General features: G+C 35.9%; 1 protein-coding gene across 2 annotated transcripts in view; it reads right to left on the reverse strand.

Annotated features, from left to right (window-relative positions):
- Window positions 1-8,905: 8,905 nt before the first annotated feature.
- The window catches only part of ADGB (androglobin), a 160,094-nt gene continuing 152,034 nt past the window's right edge, over window positions 8,906-16,965 (reverse strand). The window contains exons 33-35 of one of the 2 annotated variants that reach the window (XM_072718990.1): window positions 15,027-15,117; window positions 14,154-14,340; window positions 8,906-9,357 (exon numbers count right to left, since the gene is read on the reverse strand). In XM_072718990.1, coding sequence (XP_072575091.1) covers window positions 9,172-9,357; window positions 14,154-14,340; window positions 15,027-15,117 — 464 coding nt within the window. In that variant the 3' untranslated portion in view covers window positions 8,906-9,171. The remainder of the gene's footprint in view (window positions 9,358-14,153; window positions 14,341-15,026; window positions 15,118-16,965) is intronic. The other variant, XM_072718981.1, reaches the window with a different exon arrangement.

The following is a 16,965-nucleotide window of genomic DNA, read 5'->3' on the forward strand; positions in this document are numbered from 1 at the left end:
CACCTTTTAATTAATTACCCCACCGGATTTATAACATCACCAGAGCCTGCAGACTGTGTACTTGAATCAGCATTCTGCTTCTCTCCTTGACTGAAATCCCCCCTCTTTTTTTCTCCTTGCTATTGTTTTTAATCTGTTTAATACTTTTAGAAAAATAAAGAGATCTGTTTGCTGGGGGAAAAAAATCATGTTGACATTTACAAGTGCAACATTTGGATGAGTGTACTAGCTCCTGCCAATGAATCTGTACCTACCTTTATCCTCCCACATGGTAGTTCAGATGTAGAAAATGTTAGGGTTCAGAGCTGATGGCCAAAAAAGAATTCTTGAGATATTCTAGGGGCAAAAGGTGGTTTTATTAAAGCACGGGACTAGGAAACATGGACAGGAAAGAGATACACTGGGGATGTGAGGAATAGATGATTATATACTTTGGAGCTGGGGGAGGTGAAGACAAAGGGAAATTTCCACAAGGACTTTCACTTGCTAAAGAAAACTCTCAGGATCCTAGAGGCCAAGGTACATTCAAGCTAAGGTTGTTTTTCCCTCTAGCAAAGTATTAACATCAAGACAATTGAGAGTTTCCTGGGCAAAATAACTCTGCCTGCCTCAAGTATTTATCAATGGGCTGTAGATTATAAAGACGTTTAATTTTATCTATATTTTCTTCAGCCTTTGTTCCCCATAAGCAGAACTGAGGAAAGAATCTCCACCTTTACTGCTCAAATGAACACCTTCCAGTTCAATCTCTTTGCTCATATGTCCTTAATAACTGCTGGCCCAAAGCTCTGACACCATGCAGTATTTTGTATTTAAATGCCACTCTATTTTTTCCCCAAAAGATAGAATCTTAAAAACAGAATTCACAAGATGTCCAACTCAATCTTTTTAAGGACAAATTTAAACCAAACAATTTACATTGTGTTTAAGAACCTCCAGAAAAATAAGTTTCATGCTATCTTTTGAAGATACATTCTAATATTGAATAGCTTTATTTCCAAGTAAATTTCTGTATTATAGGCATCAAGGCATTCTTCAAAGAAAAAGAATAATTTCAGTAGAAGAAAATATTTTACTATCCCTTATGCTAATTAAAAATTGAAAGTACATTTCTAGAGCAGTAATTGTTAGAATTTTATGGGCTGCAGACTCCTTTAATAATCTGATTAAATTTATTTTTCATTGAAAGATATATATAATTGCAGGATGCTCACAGGGTCACCTAAAATCCACCCAAAGCCCCTGGGTTAAGATCTCTTACTCTGCAGTAAGGTAATTTTCTCCGTGAAATTTTGAAGTGTCTCTTCTAAATTTTTGAATCCTTCAAATAGGATGTTATTCAAGGAGTAGAATCTAAAATGAAATTCAAGTATATCAATTATGATTATTTGGTTTTATGTAACGGAAACTCTGGTTAACTTAAGAAAAAAATAAAGTCACTGGAGATATTTTTGAGTAGCTTTGAAGAAAAACCCAGACCAGAAATTGAGTAAGGAACAGGCAGGGCTAGGTAGGGAGAGATAGATAAGGGGTTATGTGATCAGATTAACAAAAATTCCAAAAGTTCTGAGGTGTAAGAAAATCAGAGACAAGGGACCACACCAGACCACCCTGCTCTAGGTGTCTTTTTTTTTTGACAGTCACCCATGACCAACAAATAACTTTTTAGGACTTCCTAAAAAAGAAGTAAGCCATTAAAGATGTTATCGCCAGTCCAAGAATGTCACAGAATGATCAGGCTGCAAGCACCCTAAGTTCTAAATAAAAGACCCCACACTGGCAATCCTGTCAGGACCCCTCTCGCTCCTGAGAGCTTTTTTCTGTACCCTTGCTTAATAAACTATCACTTTACTCACTCTCCTTTGTCTGCAAGATTCCTTCTTTGACTCTGTGAGATAAGAACCTAGTGCTCCCACTTCAAAAGGACATCAAGTCTTTAGCAGATACTAATGTCTTTTTGAGAGGCTCATGATGACTCTGCTTCAGTCCTTTTGTTACTACCACCAAAACAACAACAACAACAACAAAAAAAAAACAAAAACAAAACAAAAAACAGCAGAAGGGATTCAGGGTAGGCAGAAACAAGAAATGCCTATTACCGAAGCCACAGATTTCTGAGAAGGTAATAATGGAAACTACTGCTTTATCTTCACTGCCATTTAATATTTTGTTTATGGCCACAATTATACTTTTTAGTAATTTACATCTGTATATAACATATTTATATGAATTTTGAGGAACCAGGATACAAACACTGGTCAGCCTCTAAGAAGAACATACTTTCAAACAACCACTCCACATGTGGCCAGAGTCTAACAGGTAAGAAGACATTCTCAGAAGATGGAACCAGGGGCCATGGACATCAACTGAACAGACTTGTCTTTTTAGAATATAAAATCAGACCTGATCCTGGACTTCCTCACTTCTTGGTGGGGGCCTTCACCATGTCTACACTGAGGAATTTCAGAGTGGCTGTGAAGTGTGTGTGTGTGTGTGTGTGTGTATCTTCCATTCCTCTCTGCTGAATGAATGCTGAGAGTCTGATCCACAATTACAGGTTGGGTTTGCGTGAGAGCAATGGGCAAAAAACAACAACCAAAAAGGATGCTCCTCTGGCCAAAGACATCAGTAAAAGACAGGTACTACTATTGCAGAACTACAGGGTTCTTGTCTCACGGAGCCAAAGAATGAATCTCATAAATCCAAAAGGGTGAGGTAAAATGAAAGTTTATTAAGTAAAAGTGAGAGCAGAAAGGAAAGTAAAAAGCTCTTTAGAGTGAGCGGGGTCCCTATTGGGTTGCCAATGAGGGCTTCTGATGGCAGTTTCTTTATTGAGAACTGACTGGGAAACCTTGAGATTCTCGTGCCATCTTGGTTTGTTCCTTTATCTCTTGTTCAGCTCTCACCATCTGTACCTGCCAGAAATAGTTTTGGAATGTAGTCAGGGGAGTCAGGGGCCTCTTATCTCTCCTGCCTATCTCTCATTCCCTATTCATAGGGCAGGACCTGTGGACAGAAAGAGCTATACTGGGATTGTGAGGAGTGGGTGATTGCATATTTTTTAGTTAGTGGGATTTAGGGATAAGCACAAGTCTCAAGGAATCTGGAAGCAAGGCTTTGATGACTTTTGATGGCCCAGTTGCTGCCAAGGCTCCTTTTTAACATAAAGACACTAAGGCAGCTATGGGTTCCTTGAGAATGGTCATGCTGCATGTTTCAGGGATCTATCAGTGGACTAGCTACAAACTGTAAGGAGATTTGAATTTAAATTACATTTCTTTTGCCTCGGTTTCCCACAGCACTATTAACAGTTTGGAATATTCTCACTCTAATTGCATGAACATGACGAGCTCCCTGGTTGTTTTAGTGGTATATAAATCAAGATCCTATTTGAAAAATGAAGCTGTCTTGACTACTCTATGATATATATCTTCTGTGAACACTGCAGAATACCATTGTTGACAACCTGCCATTTGGTATTATCACAGTCTCTCAATGGTGGGACTCTTTTCTCAGGTCCTATAAACAGTATTTTTCAATATTTTCACTTGAAGTCCAATCTGACGCATTTTTTTAAAATGATCATAAGCATTGCTTTAGACCCATTTTAATAACAGCCTAATAGCTCACATAATGTGAAATAGTGTACTTTATTTGATTATAATCCACTGAAAGCCTACTCTGTGAGGTTTTGTGCTATGATTTGAGGGTGATTGAAATGCACAGCAGATGACAATTACAATATAGTCCTTGCACTCAAGGAGAATATAACCCATTACATAACAGAGAGATGAAATCTTTACACAAAGTATTAGAAATGGTCTTACTATGACAAGCTAGTTAAATAGTAGTGGCATAACAGAAGAAATAAAGCTGCTCAGTCAAATTTGAAGCATCCAGGTTTCTGAAGGCCAAGAGTTATTGAAATCTGCAAATGATATATGAGCTTCTCAAAAGGAATTTTAACCTCCCTCCAGGACATTCTTTTGTCATATCTGCAAGCCACAGATAAAACTCTTTGGATTTCCCCCTGCTTTCTTCCTCTTTGTCTTTATAGAGCCAGAGATTATTTAAATGTTGATAAATGAAAAGCAAGAGTAAATACAAGCAGTCTGTATGAATCATAAACTGGAAAACAGCTTTTGAATTCAAATTGACTATTTTTTTTAATTTTTAAAAAGATTTTATTTATTTAATAGAGACAAAGAACACAGGAGAGGGAAGCATAGAGGGAGAGGGAGGAATAGACCTCTTGCCAAGCAGGGTGCCTGATGCCAGGCTTAATCCCAGGCAGGCTCCTGGGATCATGATTTGAGCCAAAGGCACTTAACTGATTGAGCCACCCAAGCACCTCAGGTTGACCATTTTGATAGCTATTCTCACGGAGCCCTATTTTAATAGTTAATGGATTTAATAGTTAATGGCAACAGAAATGATGGTCTTAGGCAAAACTTTAATGTCTGCCAAAGGTTGTTTTCCACACATTATGTTGTAAAATATGCAGACTTTGGGCACCTGCTACTCCAGAAGCACTTGAGTTAAAAATCCTCTAAGTTTATGAAAAAAAGTACAGGAAAATTAAAGTTCCTTAAGAAAGAAAACACACAGCAACAATTTAGTATTATATTATTAATTGTATAACAATATAATCACTAATTCTACCAATAATCAAATAAGTCATTGGTTGGTGAGGTTTTATCTAATGTAATTTTGGCCATTTGCACAAATGTAATTTTCCTGGTGAAAACAGCATGAAAATTTTCTTTTCAAACCCATAAAATATTATAGAGATGTTAACCAACTGAGCCCAATTTCACCAATGAGCTATATTGATTTATATTATTTAGCAGTTTATTAACTGGTAAGTCTTTACTGTGTAAATATTAATTTGGAATCTTTTTCATGAAGGCAAATATAATTTTTAATGAGTTTTATTTGTATCTGTATAAATATATCAACCACCCACAGTCAAATATGGAATGAAAGAGTTATCCACATGCCACCTGAATTGGTGATTCCGAAATCAATGGTTTGATAAGCATTGAAAATAAAGGGTGTCATTATATTATGTGATAGATGGGAAAAGAATTTACAGATTAGGTAAGTAGATTTTTATAATTAATAAAATGTATTAAAATGCTTGGTTTAGTTGGATAAACTTAGATTTTTTAGTTATGGATTGAAATTATTATACAATGGTAATTTGTTATACAGGTTCACTTAAAAAATAAATCATACTATGTGTTGATGCTGCCATCTGTGCTTATACCAAAAATGAGGATGTAGAGCCTAAGTCTTATTCCATGAAAACGCACCCATGGTTGGAAACTATTTTATCTAATTAAGAAGAATAGAATTTATTTTATAATTGATTAGACAAAAAATACTGCACCAGCTTAAAACAAAATTCCTTCAATATGTAAAAAAATTATTCCATAAAAACATACCCATGTTTGGAAACTATGTTATCTAAATTAAGATGAATAGAATTTGTTTTATAATTGATCAGACAAAAATGTTGTGCCAGCTTAAAACAAAGTTCCTTCATAATGTTAATTTCAGAAATGTTCTGGGAAGGTCATTGAAAACTTTTATTAATCTGTTATTAATAATCCCACCTAGGATATGGCCCAGGGTATAAAGTTTCTTCTCTGAGGCAAATTCCATTACTATCTGGCTCTTCTTGCCACTTCCACTTGTACTTTTCTATTTTCCAAGAGACAGTGGATACAGGGGTCACATTGGAATGAGACAGAGACACAAGGTAAATATCAGAATATCGTGCAATGTGTTTTTAATGTTTTTAATATATAACAGAGGGCTCAGAGACTAAAAATCAGTGTTTTTTGATTTGAAAATGATTTCTATTTTTTAAAAGATTTTATTTATTTATTTATTTAGAGTGCAAGTGGGGGGAGGGACAGAGGGAGAAAGAGAGGGAGAGGGAGAGAATCTCAAGCAGATTCCATGCTGAGCATGGAGTGACATGGGGCTCAATTTCACAACCCTCAGATCATGACCTGAGCCAAAGTCAAGAGTCAGATTCCCAGGGGCCCTGAAAACTTGATTTCTAAAAGCAAGTTAAAAGTTTAGCAAAGATGTCAGCAATTTTCTAATTCATTTAAATGAAGACTGTCCTTTGTTACATTTCAGAAACACTTTAGTGGACACTTTGATTTTGTAAAAGGGAAAGCCACATCCTATTCTTCAGTGAGGTGTCAGAGACACTGAAGTGTTAAATTGCTCTTATAATAATGTTTCATTACCATCAGAGTCACACCCTGGGGTTGTTACTCAGCAACAGGTCTGTGACTGCAGAAAAGAAGTATGTTTTCTCAGGTCTTACAAAAGCCCCTGAGAAAGGATGTGGAGAGTTGACTATGAAGAACTTGGAGGGGATGTAAAGAGGAAATGATAAGAGTCTAAGGAGAAAGAAACTGAATGGGAAGCCATACATTTGTCTAAGACAATGATCTAGGAATTGTAGGAACTATAGTATGTTTTATACACATACCCTGGTTAACTCAATCAATACAATGGAGGGTCTTTATACAGCTGTGTATTCTAAAGAAGTTAGGTATTAACTATGATCCACAGACATTATTATCTTCAGTTTCTCAATAATCTTTACTATTCTGTTCCATGGAGATGATCTCAGTGGGGACAGTACAAACTCTAGAGAGTATTAAGGAAACATGTGGGGGCATTTTGGGTTGGCCCAAGAATGGGAAAGAACTTGTTAAATGTCAAGGATGTCAGATATCCCCTAATCTTTCAAAGAGTCACATGCAACAAAGAATCATCTTACCTCTCTATGATTTCAATGGTCTATCATTGATATAGTCTAAAAGCAAATTAATGATCCAAGAACCTAACTCTGTAAGATATATAAAACAGAAGTAATTTTTGCACAGTTTTAAAGTTCAATGAATATTTCAAGGACTGCAACAGTTGTGTATATTAAGGGAAGACTAAACATTGCTATCTTTGAAAATTTACCAAAGTTGTTCACCATTTTGAAAAATGTATCACCAATGGCAACCCCATTCCAAATATTTGAGTGACAATTAAAAACTACCTGTAAATAAGTCTGCATTTATTTGTATCAACTGCATGGTCAGTGATTCCAAATATAGGTATAAACATTGTACCTGGTGTTCTGTGTCCTATGTATTTCCAGTGTAGTCACTGTAAGCACTTATATAGTAATATTTATAGTATCTTCTTACAAAATATTTTGATTTTGTTTTTCCTTTATTTTAAAGGTCAGGCACTATATATATTTTTTATTTATTAGAAAATACCTTGTTAAATTTACCATATTGCTAATTCTTTTCTGTTCTTACTAGTTTTTCTTGTATGGAAAAAATCTAGAGGGCAGACGGGTGGCTCAGCGGTTTAGCGCCACCTTCGGCCCAGGGCCTGATCCTGGAGACCTGGGATCAAGTCCCACGTCGGGCTTCCTGCATGGAGCCTGCTTCTCCCTCTGCCTGTGTCTCTGCCCGCCGCGCCCCCCCGCCCCCACGCTGCCCGTCTATCATGAATAAATAAAATCTTTAAAAAAGAAAAAGGTCTAGAAACAAAGCAAATATAGGAGAATTAGCTGAATCAATGACAATATATTTGCACCGTGAAATATTTCACAGCAATTAAAAAGAATTAATTAGCTTTGTCTCAAAAAAAATTTTGTGTTGTTTGGTGAGAAAAATCACAACATGGTAAAGAATGTATAAAATGTCATTTTGGGGACACCTGGGTGGCTCAGCGGTTGAGCATCTTCTTTTCCCTTAGGGCATGATCCTGGAGCTCTGGTATCGAGTCCCACATCGGGCTCCCTGCGAGGAGCCTGCTTCTCCCTCTGCCTATGTCTCCGCCTTCTCTCTGTGTCTCTCATGAATAAATAAATAAAATCTTTTTAAAAATGTCATTTTGTAAACTAGGACACGATATAAAATATTGATGTATGATTATATTAGATAAGTGAAAAACAAGGAAATATTTATTCTGGGTCATCATCATGTACTATTTTGTAGGGTTTGGGAGATCATAGGGTGATGAAGGAAAGTTTAGGCAAAGAACAATGTGGGCAAGTGTTTGCATGTTTAAGTAAACTTACATATATATGTAAATATATATATCACTAAACATTTTTAAAATAAAATTTAATAAAATCTAAGTAAATGACAAAAGGAAAATCACCTATCAAAGTGGAACAGTTTTGACTGATTAAAAAATACTGTTGGAGGGGCACCTAAGTGGCTCAGTGGTTAAGCATCTGCCTTTGGCTCAGGTCCTGATTCTGGGGTCCTGGGATCGAATTCCACATCAGGCTCCCCATGGAGACCTGCCTTTCTCTCTTTGTCTCTCATGAATAGATAAATAAAATCTTTTTTAAAAAATTAAAAATACTGTTGGAGTTTTCACCTGAGGAAGCCATGAACTGGAAGTGTACTTTTAGGAGAAGCCCATCTCCCATCACATGCCTCAGTTAATACACTCACTGCAATTTTCTAAAACTGGCATATAAGAACATGCCCTGTGTCTTACAAAAAACCATGATGCCAGGTCACATGACAAGGGATGTGTTTGTGATCAAAGTCTCTATGTCTGTATTGCCTGAGTGTTAGGATTCAGACTTGGAACACTTCAATGGAGCTTAACCCAAAGCAATTCTTACTCAGTGAAGGAGGTTTATGGAAGTTCAGCCTTTCAAAAAAAAAAGAAAAGAAGAGAAAGAAAAGCACAAATACAGAAGCATATTTAAAAAATTTTTAAAGTCTCTAAGGTTAGAAACAAAATTTCCTCTAAGAACCATAGCTATTTTTCTCCTTGTTGAATGTTTTCAAATGTAATCATGTTAGCCCATTTATGATCTTGTTTTTACTACTTATCTAAAATGCAACAATTTAGAGGGAGATACGTAAATTTTATTGCAATTTACATATTTTGAGGGAATTTTTATTGAAATTAGAAAAGTTTAAATTCTCAAATCATAGTTTTCTGAGAAAAACCAACAAATAAATATTAAAATACAGAAATTCATTCTAAGAAGGAAAACTTCTCCATTTTCTAGGGCCTAATACCTTATCAGCAGGAAAGGTTAAAGATCACATTAAAAAAATAAGGGGTTTCCTCTCCAGAAGAAGAAGGTACAAGTTGGGCATCTGCTGGTTACTTTTTCTTTCCTTTCTTTTTTTTCTGTGTGTCAGGAGCCAGCGTCTTCTTTTCTGGCTCCACTGAACTTGCTGCTTCCTCTGCAGCTAAGGCTTCCAATCTTAGGCGCTCAGCTTCCAGTAACTTGTTTCTATACTCTTCCCGGATATCGAAGATCTTCTGCCGGGCTTCATCTAAGGAGTCCTATTCCAAAACAAAATCCCAAGCAATTAAAGGCTCATGGTTCCAGAAAAAAATTGGGGAAAAAAAAGCAATCAATCTTTTTATCCCTTCCTTATGCCAATAGATTCTGGCAGCAAATTACTGAAAAGAGTCAAAAATTAGGTTATAGTCTCAAATGTTTATCAATATATAAAACATGAGCGAACAACAAAGGGTACATGAAAATTTTTTTAAAGATTTATTTATTTATTTATTTATTTATTTATTTATTTATTTATGATACACACACACACACACACACACACAGAGGCAGAGACACAGAAGGAAGGAGAAGCAGGCTCCATGCCAGAAGCCCGATGCGGAACTCGATCCCGGGACTCCAGGATCGCGTCCTGGGCCAAAGGCAGGCGCCAAACCACTGAGCCACCAAGGGATCCCGGTACATGAAATTTTAACAAAATAGTGAATAAAAGCATAAGTAGGAGAAAGACAGTGAAAGATGAATATAATCTCAATAAAACATGCTGATCAGTGCATCTCTCAAGAGTGCATTTTTCAGTTGTGTTCAGTAACTTACTAGTTCCCCACATTGTTCTAGACTTGACGAAATGTGCCTGACCTGTACTTGAAGAACTTTAAAACACTATCACCCAGTTCACTGGTTATCTTTGTTGTTGTGAGTTCGGTTTTCATTCAAGGACACCATGCTAAATCTGCGATCACATCTTGGTCCTATTCTTATCACCCCTACCCTCTCCTCCTGGATCAACCAATTCACTAGGTTTTCTGGACATCATACACCATTGACTTTTCTTCTACCTTCATAGCTGCTCCCTGTCAGTTGCCTTTGCTAATTTTTCCTCTTCTCCTTCATCTCTTATTGAGGAAGTGGCCACATCTTAGATCTTAGAACTCTTTCCTTGGTGATTTTATCTAACCCCATGGCTTTAAATTCCATTTCTAGACTGATGGGTCTCCCAATTTTTTGATCTTGAGCCCAGCTCTCTCTCCCAGATTCCAGAACCACATATCTAACTTCTATTCAATACTTCCACATAACTGTAATAGTTATGTAAGAATGCTTTTTTGGATACGATTTCCAAAAATGTCCCAAATTGAAATCTTTATCTTTCCTTTCGAGCCATCAGATTTGATGGCAACTCAGCCCTACCAGTTGTTTAGCTAAAAACCTTAGAGCATTTCTTGACTCTTTTACTTTCTTTTATACCATCAGAATTTCCATCAGGAAATTCTGATTCTACTTGCAAAGTGCATATAAGCTACAGTTAAATATAGTTTATATTTTCAAAAAGAAAGGTAATTTTTAAAACTTAATGTTAGTTCCAGGCAACATTCTAAAAATGTTCACAAATAAAGCAATAATATAACTAAGGGCCAATGTAGCTTTACGAAGAGGCTTTGGCTTTCTCATTTCATTTGCATTTCTGATAGTATGGGCATAATTATGGTTCAACCTGTTGATTGTTTCTTATTTCAAAAATGATATAATTTTTTTAAAAAGTATTAGTTAACTGATGTTAGCTAGAAGAGAGGCTTCTAGAAATGACTGTTGTGTCTTCATTGGAATTCTTCAAGAAATTTTCTGTGGTTTTGCAACTGCATGATTTTGGTAGAGCTTGTGGAAGAGCTGAATGTCAGAATCAGACTCTTCTCAAAATTTTTGGCAAAAGGAAAGTACCACAATAAAATTGGCTTTACTAAATCAATTGTACAAAATGATAATAGTGCCATTTTAAAAAAAAGAAAGTCTTCTAATGATTTAGTGTAATGTAAGTTTAATATATGTCAGTAATCTCTTGAGGATTGGTATGTTTTTCTCCCATCTGATAAGAAATGTGGTACTGATAATGTTTCTATTAAGGTAGCTTCAACCAAAACTAGAGTTTTTGTACCTCACACAGAATGAAATCTGAATTAAAAACCATCCCAGTTAGGGGCACCTGGGTGGCTCAGTGGTTGAGCATCTGTCTTTGGGTCAGGGTATGATCCCGGGGTCCTGGGATCAAGTCCCTGCAGGCAGCCTGCTTCTCCCTCTGCCTATTTCTCTGCCTCTCTCTCTTTGTCTATCATAAGTAAATAAATAAAATCTTAAAAAAAAATCCCAGTTAATATTTCTTCCCTATTGCCTACTGCGTTTACTTGTCCATTAAACACAGAAAAAACATGAATGGAAATAACAAAATTTCCTTTTGTCTTATGATACTATAACTTAAACTATTTTCTATATGATAAATTGAATCTGCATAATTTTAATATTCATTTTTTTGGTTCACTGATTCATTTTTGAAACAAACTTTTGTGAAATAGACATCCCTTCCAGGTTTGCGGTATATAACAGTGAATCAAAACAAAGTTCCTATTCATATTCTATCTAAATTCTACAGAAGAGAGATTAAAAATGTGTGCATATTATATATTTATATATAATTATATATGTTTATATATTGTAGAATATATTTTTATATGATCAATAAATATTTATAAATAATAGGTATAAAATAAAATATACTTTTCCATGTTAAACCAATAAATGAATACACATACATGATAATTGCTTTAAAGAAAATAATAAAACCAGGCATGGGTATACAAATACTGAAGGATGCTAACTGTAAAAGGGAAGCTAGAGAAGATCTCTCTAATAAAGTGACAATGCATGGAAGATCTCAAAAAGTGAAGCTATAAACCATTTGACTCTTTAGAGGAAAGAATATTCCAGAAAGAGGTAGGAGCAAGTCAAAAGCCTCAGAGGTGGGAACATGTCAGACTATTTAGTGGAAAGGTGAGTTTGCAAAAAACAAAGGAAGCAAAGCAGACAGAGTTACAGGGGAAAAGGTCGGAGAGGCAAGTGGGCACTAGATTATATAGAGCTCTAGACACCGTAGTAAAGACTTTTTTTCTCTTAGTGAAATATGAAGCCATTACAGGAGTGAAACAATTCCATTCTCCATTTTAGAGATGTACTGTGATCACCATTAGTGCAATTCATAAAATATTTGCAGTTATCCTCCAAGCACAAAGTAGCACTGCACTCCATATTAGTCTGCTAGGGCTTATGTAACAAAGTGCCACATCTGGGTGGCTTAAGGAACCAAAATTTATTGTTTCAGAGTTATTGATGCTACAAATTTGAAATCAAGGCATCAGCAAGGTCAATTCCTTCACTGAAGTTGTATGTCACCATTTGACTAGCTTTGACCCATGAAATGTGACTATTAAGTGTAAATGAGATGAAAAGGACCCTCTCCTGGACTTTATTGGATGTGCCAGTGAAGTATAAATATGCTCTTATTGTTTTAATCCAGGGCTTGGTAAATTAAGGCATGTCAAAAAATATGGCTCATGCTTATTTTTCTAAATAAAGTTTTATTGATACACACATAGGCATTATCTTTGAATTTGTGTTAACAGCAGCAGAATTGAGTAGATACAACATATGGCCTGCAAAGACAAAAATATTTACTACCTGGCCCTTTACAGAAAACAAGTTTGCTAACCTCTGTCTTCAGCCACTGAGACACTGGGGCTGTTTGTCACCACAGGATAAAATGGTTTGTCCTGATGGTCACAATCATTTTGGCTTTAAGCAGAGACTCCATTGTAGAAGAGCAAGATGGAAGCAGTGAAATCAGTCAGGAGGCTGTGATACTCTGAGTAGAAAACACAATTTGGACTAGGGTGGTAGGATCAGATAGAATGAAAAGTGATTGAATTATAGATATATTTTCAAGTTGATACTACCAAGTGTTGATAATGGATTAGATGAAGGAGGTGAGAGAAGTCAAAGATGTCTCCAAAGTCTGTGCTTTGAGCAGCTGAAAGACTTCAAACTGCCCTTTCTGGGTGGGGAATATTGGTGCAGGTGAAATGTTTGGGCTGACATGAGAAAGAGGGCAAGAATGATAGAATCTAGATTTGGAGAGGTTTGGTTTAAGGTGCCTATTGGACAAGCAAGAGGAGGAGTCAACTAAGCATATTCCTCAGGTCAGCCAATACTGAAATGACATGGAGAACCTAATGTCACTAAGGCTGATACATTTAGGAAGTCCTGTAGCCATCAGTGTCTTTGGGAGTCTGTGTGTGTGTTGTGGGAATGAGGGATGAAAATAAATCTTCATCCTCTATAGTGGAAGTCAACCATATATTTATTGAATGTCCCCATTGCAAGTATGATACTTCCATTTTTTACTTTTTCACTACAGAAACCCACCCTCCCAACCTATTTTTTGTTGTTGTTGTTGGAATTTGCCTAGATAAAGCACTTTTAGTCTTCTGCTAGGGTGGAGAAGGGACAGTCACCTGATTACAAAAAGTTGAGGTAGTGACGTACAATTCAAACTGCTTCTTTCTTAGCTTCAAGCCAAGCAAACCCAACAGCCCTGTCTTCCTCCCACTTCCCCTTCACTTTTCATAGGGCTGATACTACCAACTTCAGAGACTTTCAGGGATTCTGTGGAGCAAATTGGGTTGATTCTTAAAGAGTTTTTCTGCTACAAGCTCAGAATTTGGCTGCCTCAAGTCTGTTAATACAATCTTCACCCAGCTCTCTTCCAACTTCATATATTTTATTGTTGTCTTCTCTCTCCATCTTATTTTTGTGGATAGATCCCCAATACTACAATTTTGAGGGGTTTAAGGAAGTAAGTGGAAGTAGATGTGTTTCACCAATCCTCCATCTTTTCTGAAGAGCTGGGAACTAAATGCTCTCAAGACTTCTTTCCAGGCCCTATATGATTCTACAATATCACTTTAACAAGAATGTGCCAACTGTAATCTATGTGTATGTTGAGACTCACCCGCATCTCCCCATACATCTCCAGGACTTTATCCTTTACTTTAAACTGTTCTTCTTGGTCAATGTCTCGAATGCTGAGGACTCTAGTCCTGTACTGGCGGAACTGATGAACCTCCTCTGCCTTTTGCATTGCCTGCTGCTGGTTCAGTTCCTCTGTTTGTAGCACAGGGTCTTTGGTTACTGTTCTTCTATAAAAATATCCAAAGAGATGCATAAACCATTTTGGAATGCTAGGATGAACTTTACTTTAAAATTCAAAAATTAAAATCATATGAACAGTGTGGTGGACTGAATCCAATAGAATATTAGGAATAGAAAGGATAAACTATTAATTTTTGATGGATTACACAGCACTTCTTGAGTCACTAATATTTTAGGAAAGAATTCTAGGCAAATGCCAATAAAATCAAATGTACCATGTGATGAGGTATTCATGGAATTGGTGTTGGAAACTACAAGAATATTTGGAGGTTTTCTTTATTTAATTTATGCAGCTAAATAATGTTGAAAATATTTGCAAACTTATAAATATGCTTGAGTAACTATCTCCCTCTATTAATCCTATTGTCTGATTTCAATAAAATTGAACCTACTTAAATATCAGCAGGAATACTGGGAATTTTCAGTACTCAACTCACCTTAATCAGCTTACAAATTAAATCTTTACATAAAATATTCAAATGTTTTTATAGTTGACCTAATAAAACATTTGCTAAATTTGAGATGTAAACTCATGTACTTATAAAAATTTGAATACATTGATGTATATTAAGCATTTAAATTCAAATTTTCAGTTGTTTAGTATCTGCTTACTAATGTATCCAAAATTCTATGAACGCAGATGTCTGCATTAATTATGTTTATTAAAACTTACCGTATATACTGAGTTAAGTCTACACACTCCAGGGCTTTTCTAATAAGTTGTGGAGACATTTCCAAAATTGTTGGGGTTCGTGAAGGAGGCCCTGTTAAAAAAAAGTCCTAGACTTTCAAAAAAGAATCAACACTTACTACATGACTGTTAAATCTTATTTTAATTAAAAAAAATATCTTCTGTTAAAAAAAAGGAACCAATGATTGGACATATCTAATTTAATATGATTTTAATGTGGCTCAATGTAACTTTATTAAAATATAATTATATTTCATATCTCTCTTCTAGCTGGTGTTACTATACTTACAGTTACATGAAGGAGAATGAATATATTCTATAAGAAGAGTAACAGAATCTTATCATGAAGCTAGTTAAATGAAGAGGGAGACAAGAACTAAAAGTCATACTGTATTTCATCATAAACTAAATAACCCAATATTTAAAATGCTTAGTCTAGGGTTAAAAGGCGTCATAAGCATTATGAGAATAGGATATAAAAATATTTGAGACATATCAGTCTACTTTAAGAAACTTGTAGATCTGTGGAGTAGGTAACATATATCAGGCAAACACTGAAAATCAATTTAGCAGGAGATTTCTACTCTAGACTCGTATGAACCCATGAGTACAAACTTAAAAAGAGACTTTAGAGTCTAAAATATTAACCATTCAGGTTTTCCAGGACATTTATTTTCCTTTTAAAAATGTTATTGAAGTATAATTTACATGTCATAAAATTCATCCATTTTAAAAGTGTAATTCAATGCTTTTTTTAAAGATTGTATGTATGTATTTATTTATTTTAAAGATTTTATTTATTTATTCATAAGAGACACACAGAGAGAGGCGGAGACACAGGCAGAGGGAGAAGCAGGGTCCTCACAGGGAGCCCAGAGCAGGACTCCATCCTGGATTCCGGGATCACGCCCTGGGCCAAAGGCAGACGCTCAGCCGCTGAGCCACCCAGGGAGCCCATAATTCAATGCTTTTTAATACGTTTACAGAGTTGTGTGACCATCTCAACTCAGCTCCATGATAAAAACATAAATTCGATCATATTCTTCATTTTATAACATAAAACATTCTTGAAGAATTGACATTCTACAATATGTCGTTTAGAAAGCAGTAGCCAATAACTTCTTTTTTCATTTTGATTATTATGGGACCTTAGATTTCTAAAGTTCATTTACTTTTCTTATGAACATACCTACTTATACTGCTATCTTTTTGTCATTTCAAACATGAGTTGTTTCTATAAGACATAACTGTGCTTACTTTGACTGGAAAGAAAATACTAGTTAATTAGATGTTCGTAACAAACTATAGAAATGATCCCTGAAAGTATAATCTTGTGTTTTCTTACCTCTTACCAAATAACATATATTTAAACAGAAAAGGGTGTGGGAAACAGGCCAAGAAGGTTCATCTTGATGTTCTGCAAAACTCTGTTGTGTCAGAATATGGTGAAAGTGTGTTATGACAGCCTTGAACCTCTAGAACAGTGCAGCCCAAAGTGTGTGCGTGTGGATGCATGTGTTTCTGTGTGTGTGTGTGTGTGTGTGTGTGTGTGTGTATGTATACCATCCTCTGTCTGCAAACTGGCCCTCTATGGGATAAATTCTGAAAGTGAGAATATGCATTTAGAAATATCTTTTGTTTTTAAAGATTGTATTTAGTTATTTGACAGAGAGAGCAAGAAAACACAAGCAGGAGAATAGCAGAGGGAGAAGCAGACTCCCCACTGAGCAGGGATCCCAGCGCAGGACTCCATCCCAGGACCCTGAGATCATGACCTGAGCTGAAGGCAGATGCTTAATCAACTGTGAAAAATGAGGAGCAGAAAAGCTGACATGGAAGCGGTGCCTGCCAACTCTGGTCTGGGGCTCTACGCAAAAAATGAAATCTGCAGCACGACTCACTACCCAAGGCTGGAGTGAAG

Source organism: Vulpes vulpes, chromosome 1 (assembly GCF_048418805.1).
Source record: "Vulpes vulpes isolate BD-2025 chromosome 1, VulVul3, whole genome shotgun sequence".
In the NCBI taxonomy this organism is placed as follows: domain Eukaryota; kingdom Metazoa; phylum Chordata; class Mammalia; order Carnivora; family Canidae; genus Vulpes; species Vulpes vulpes.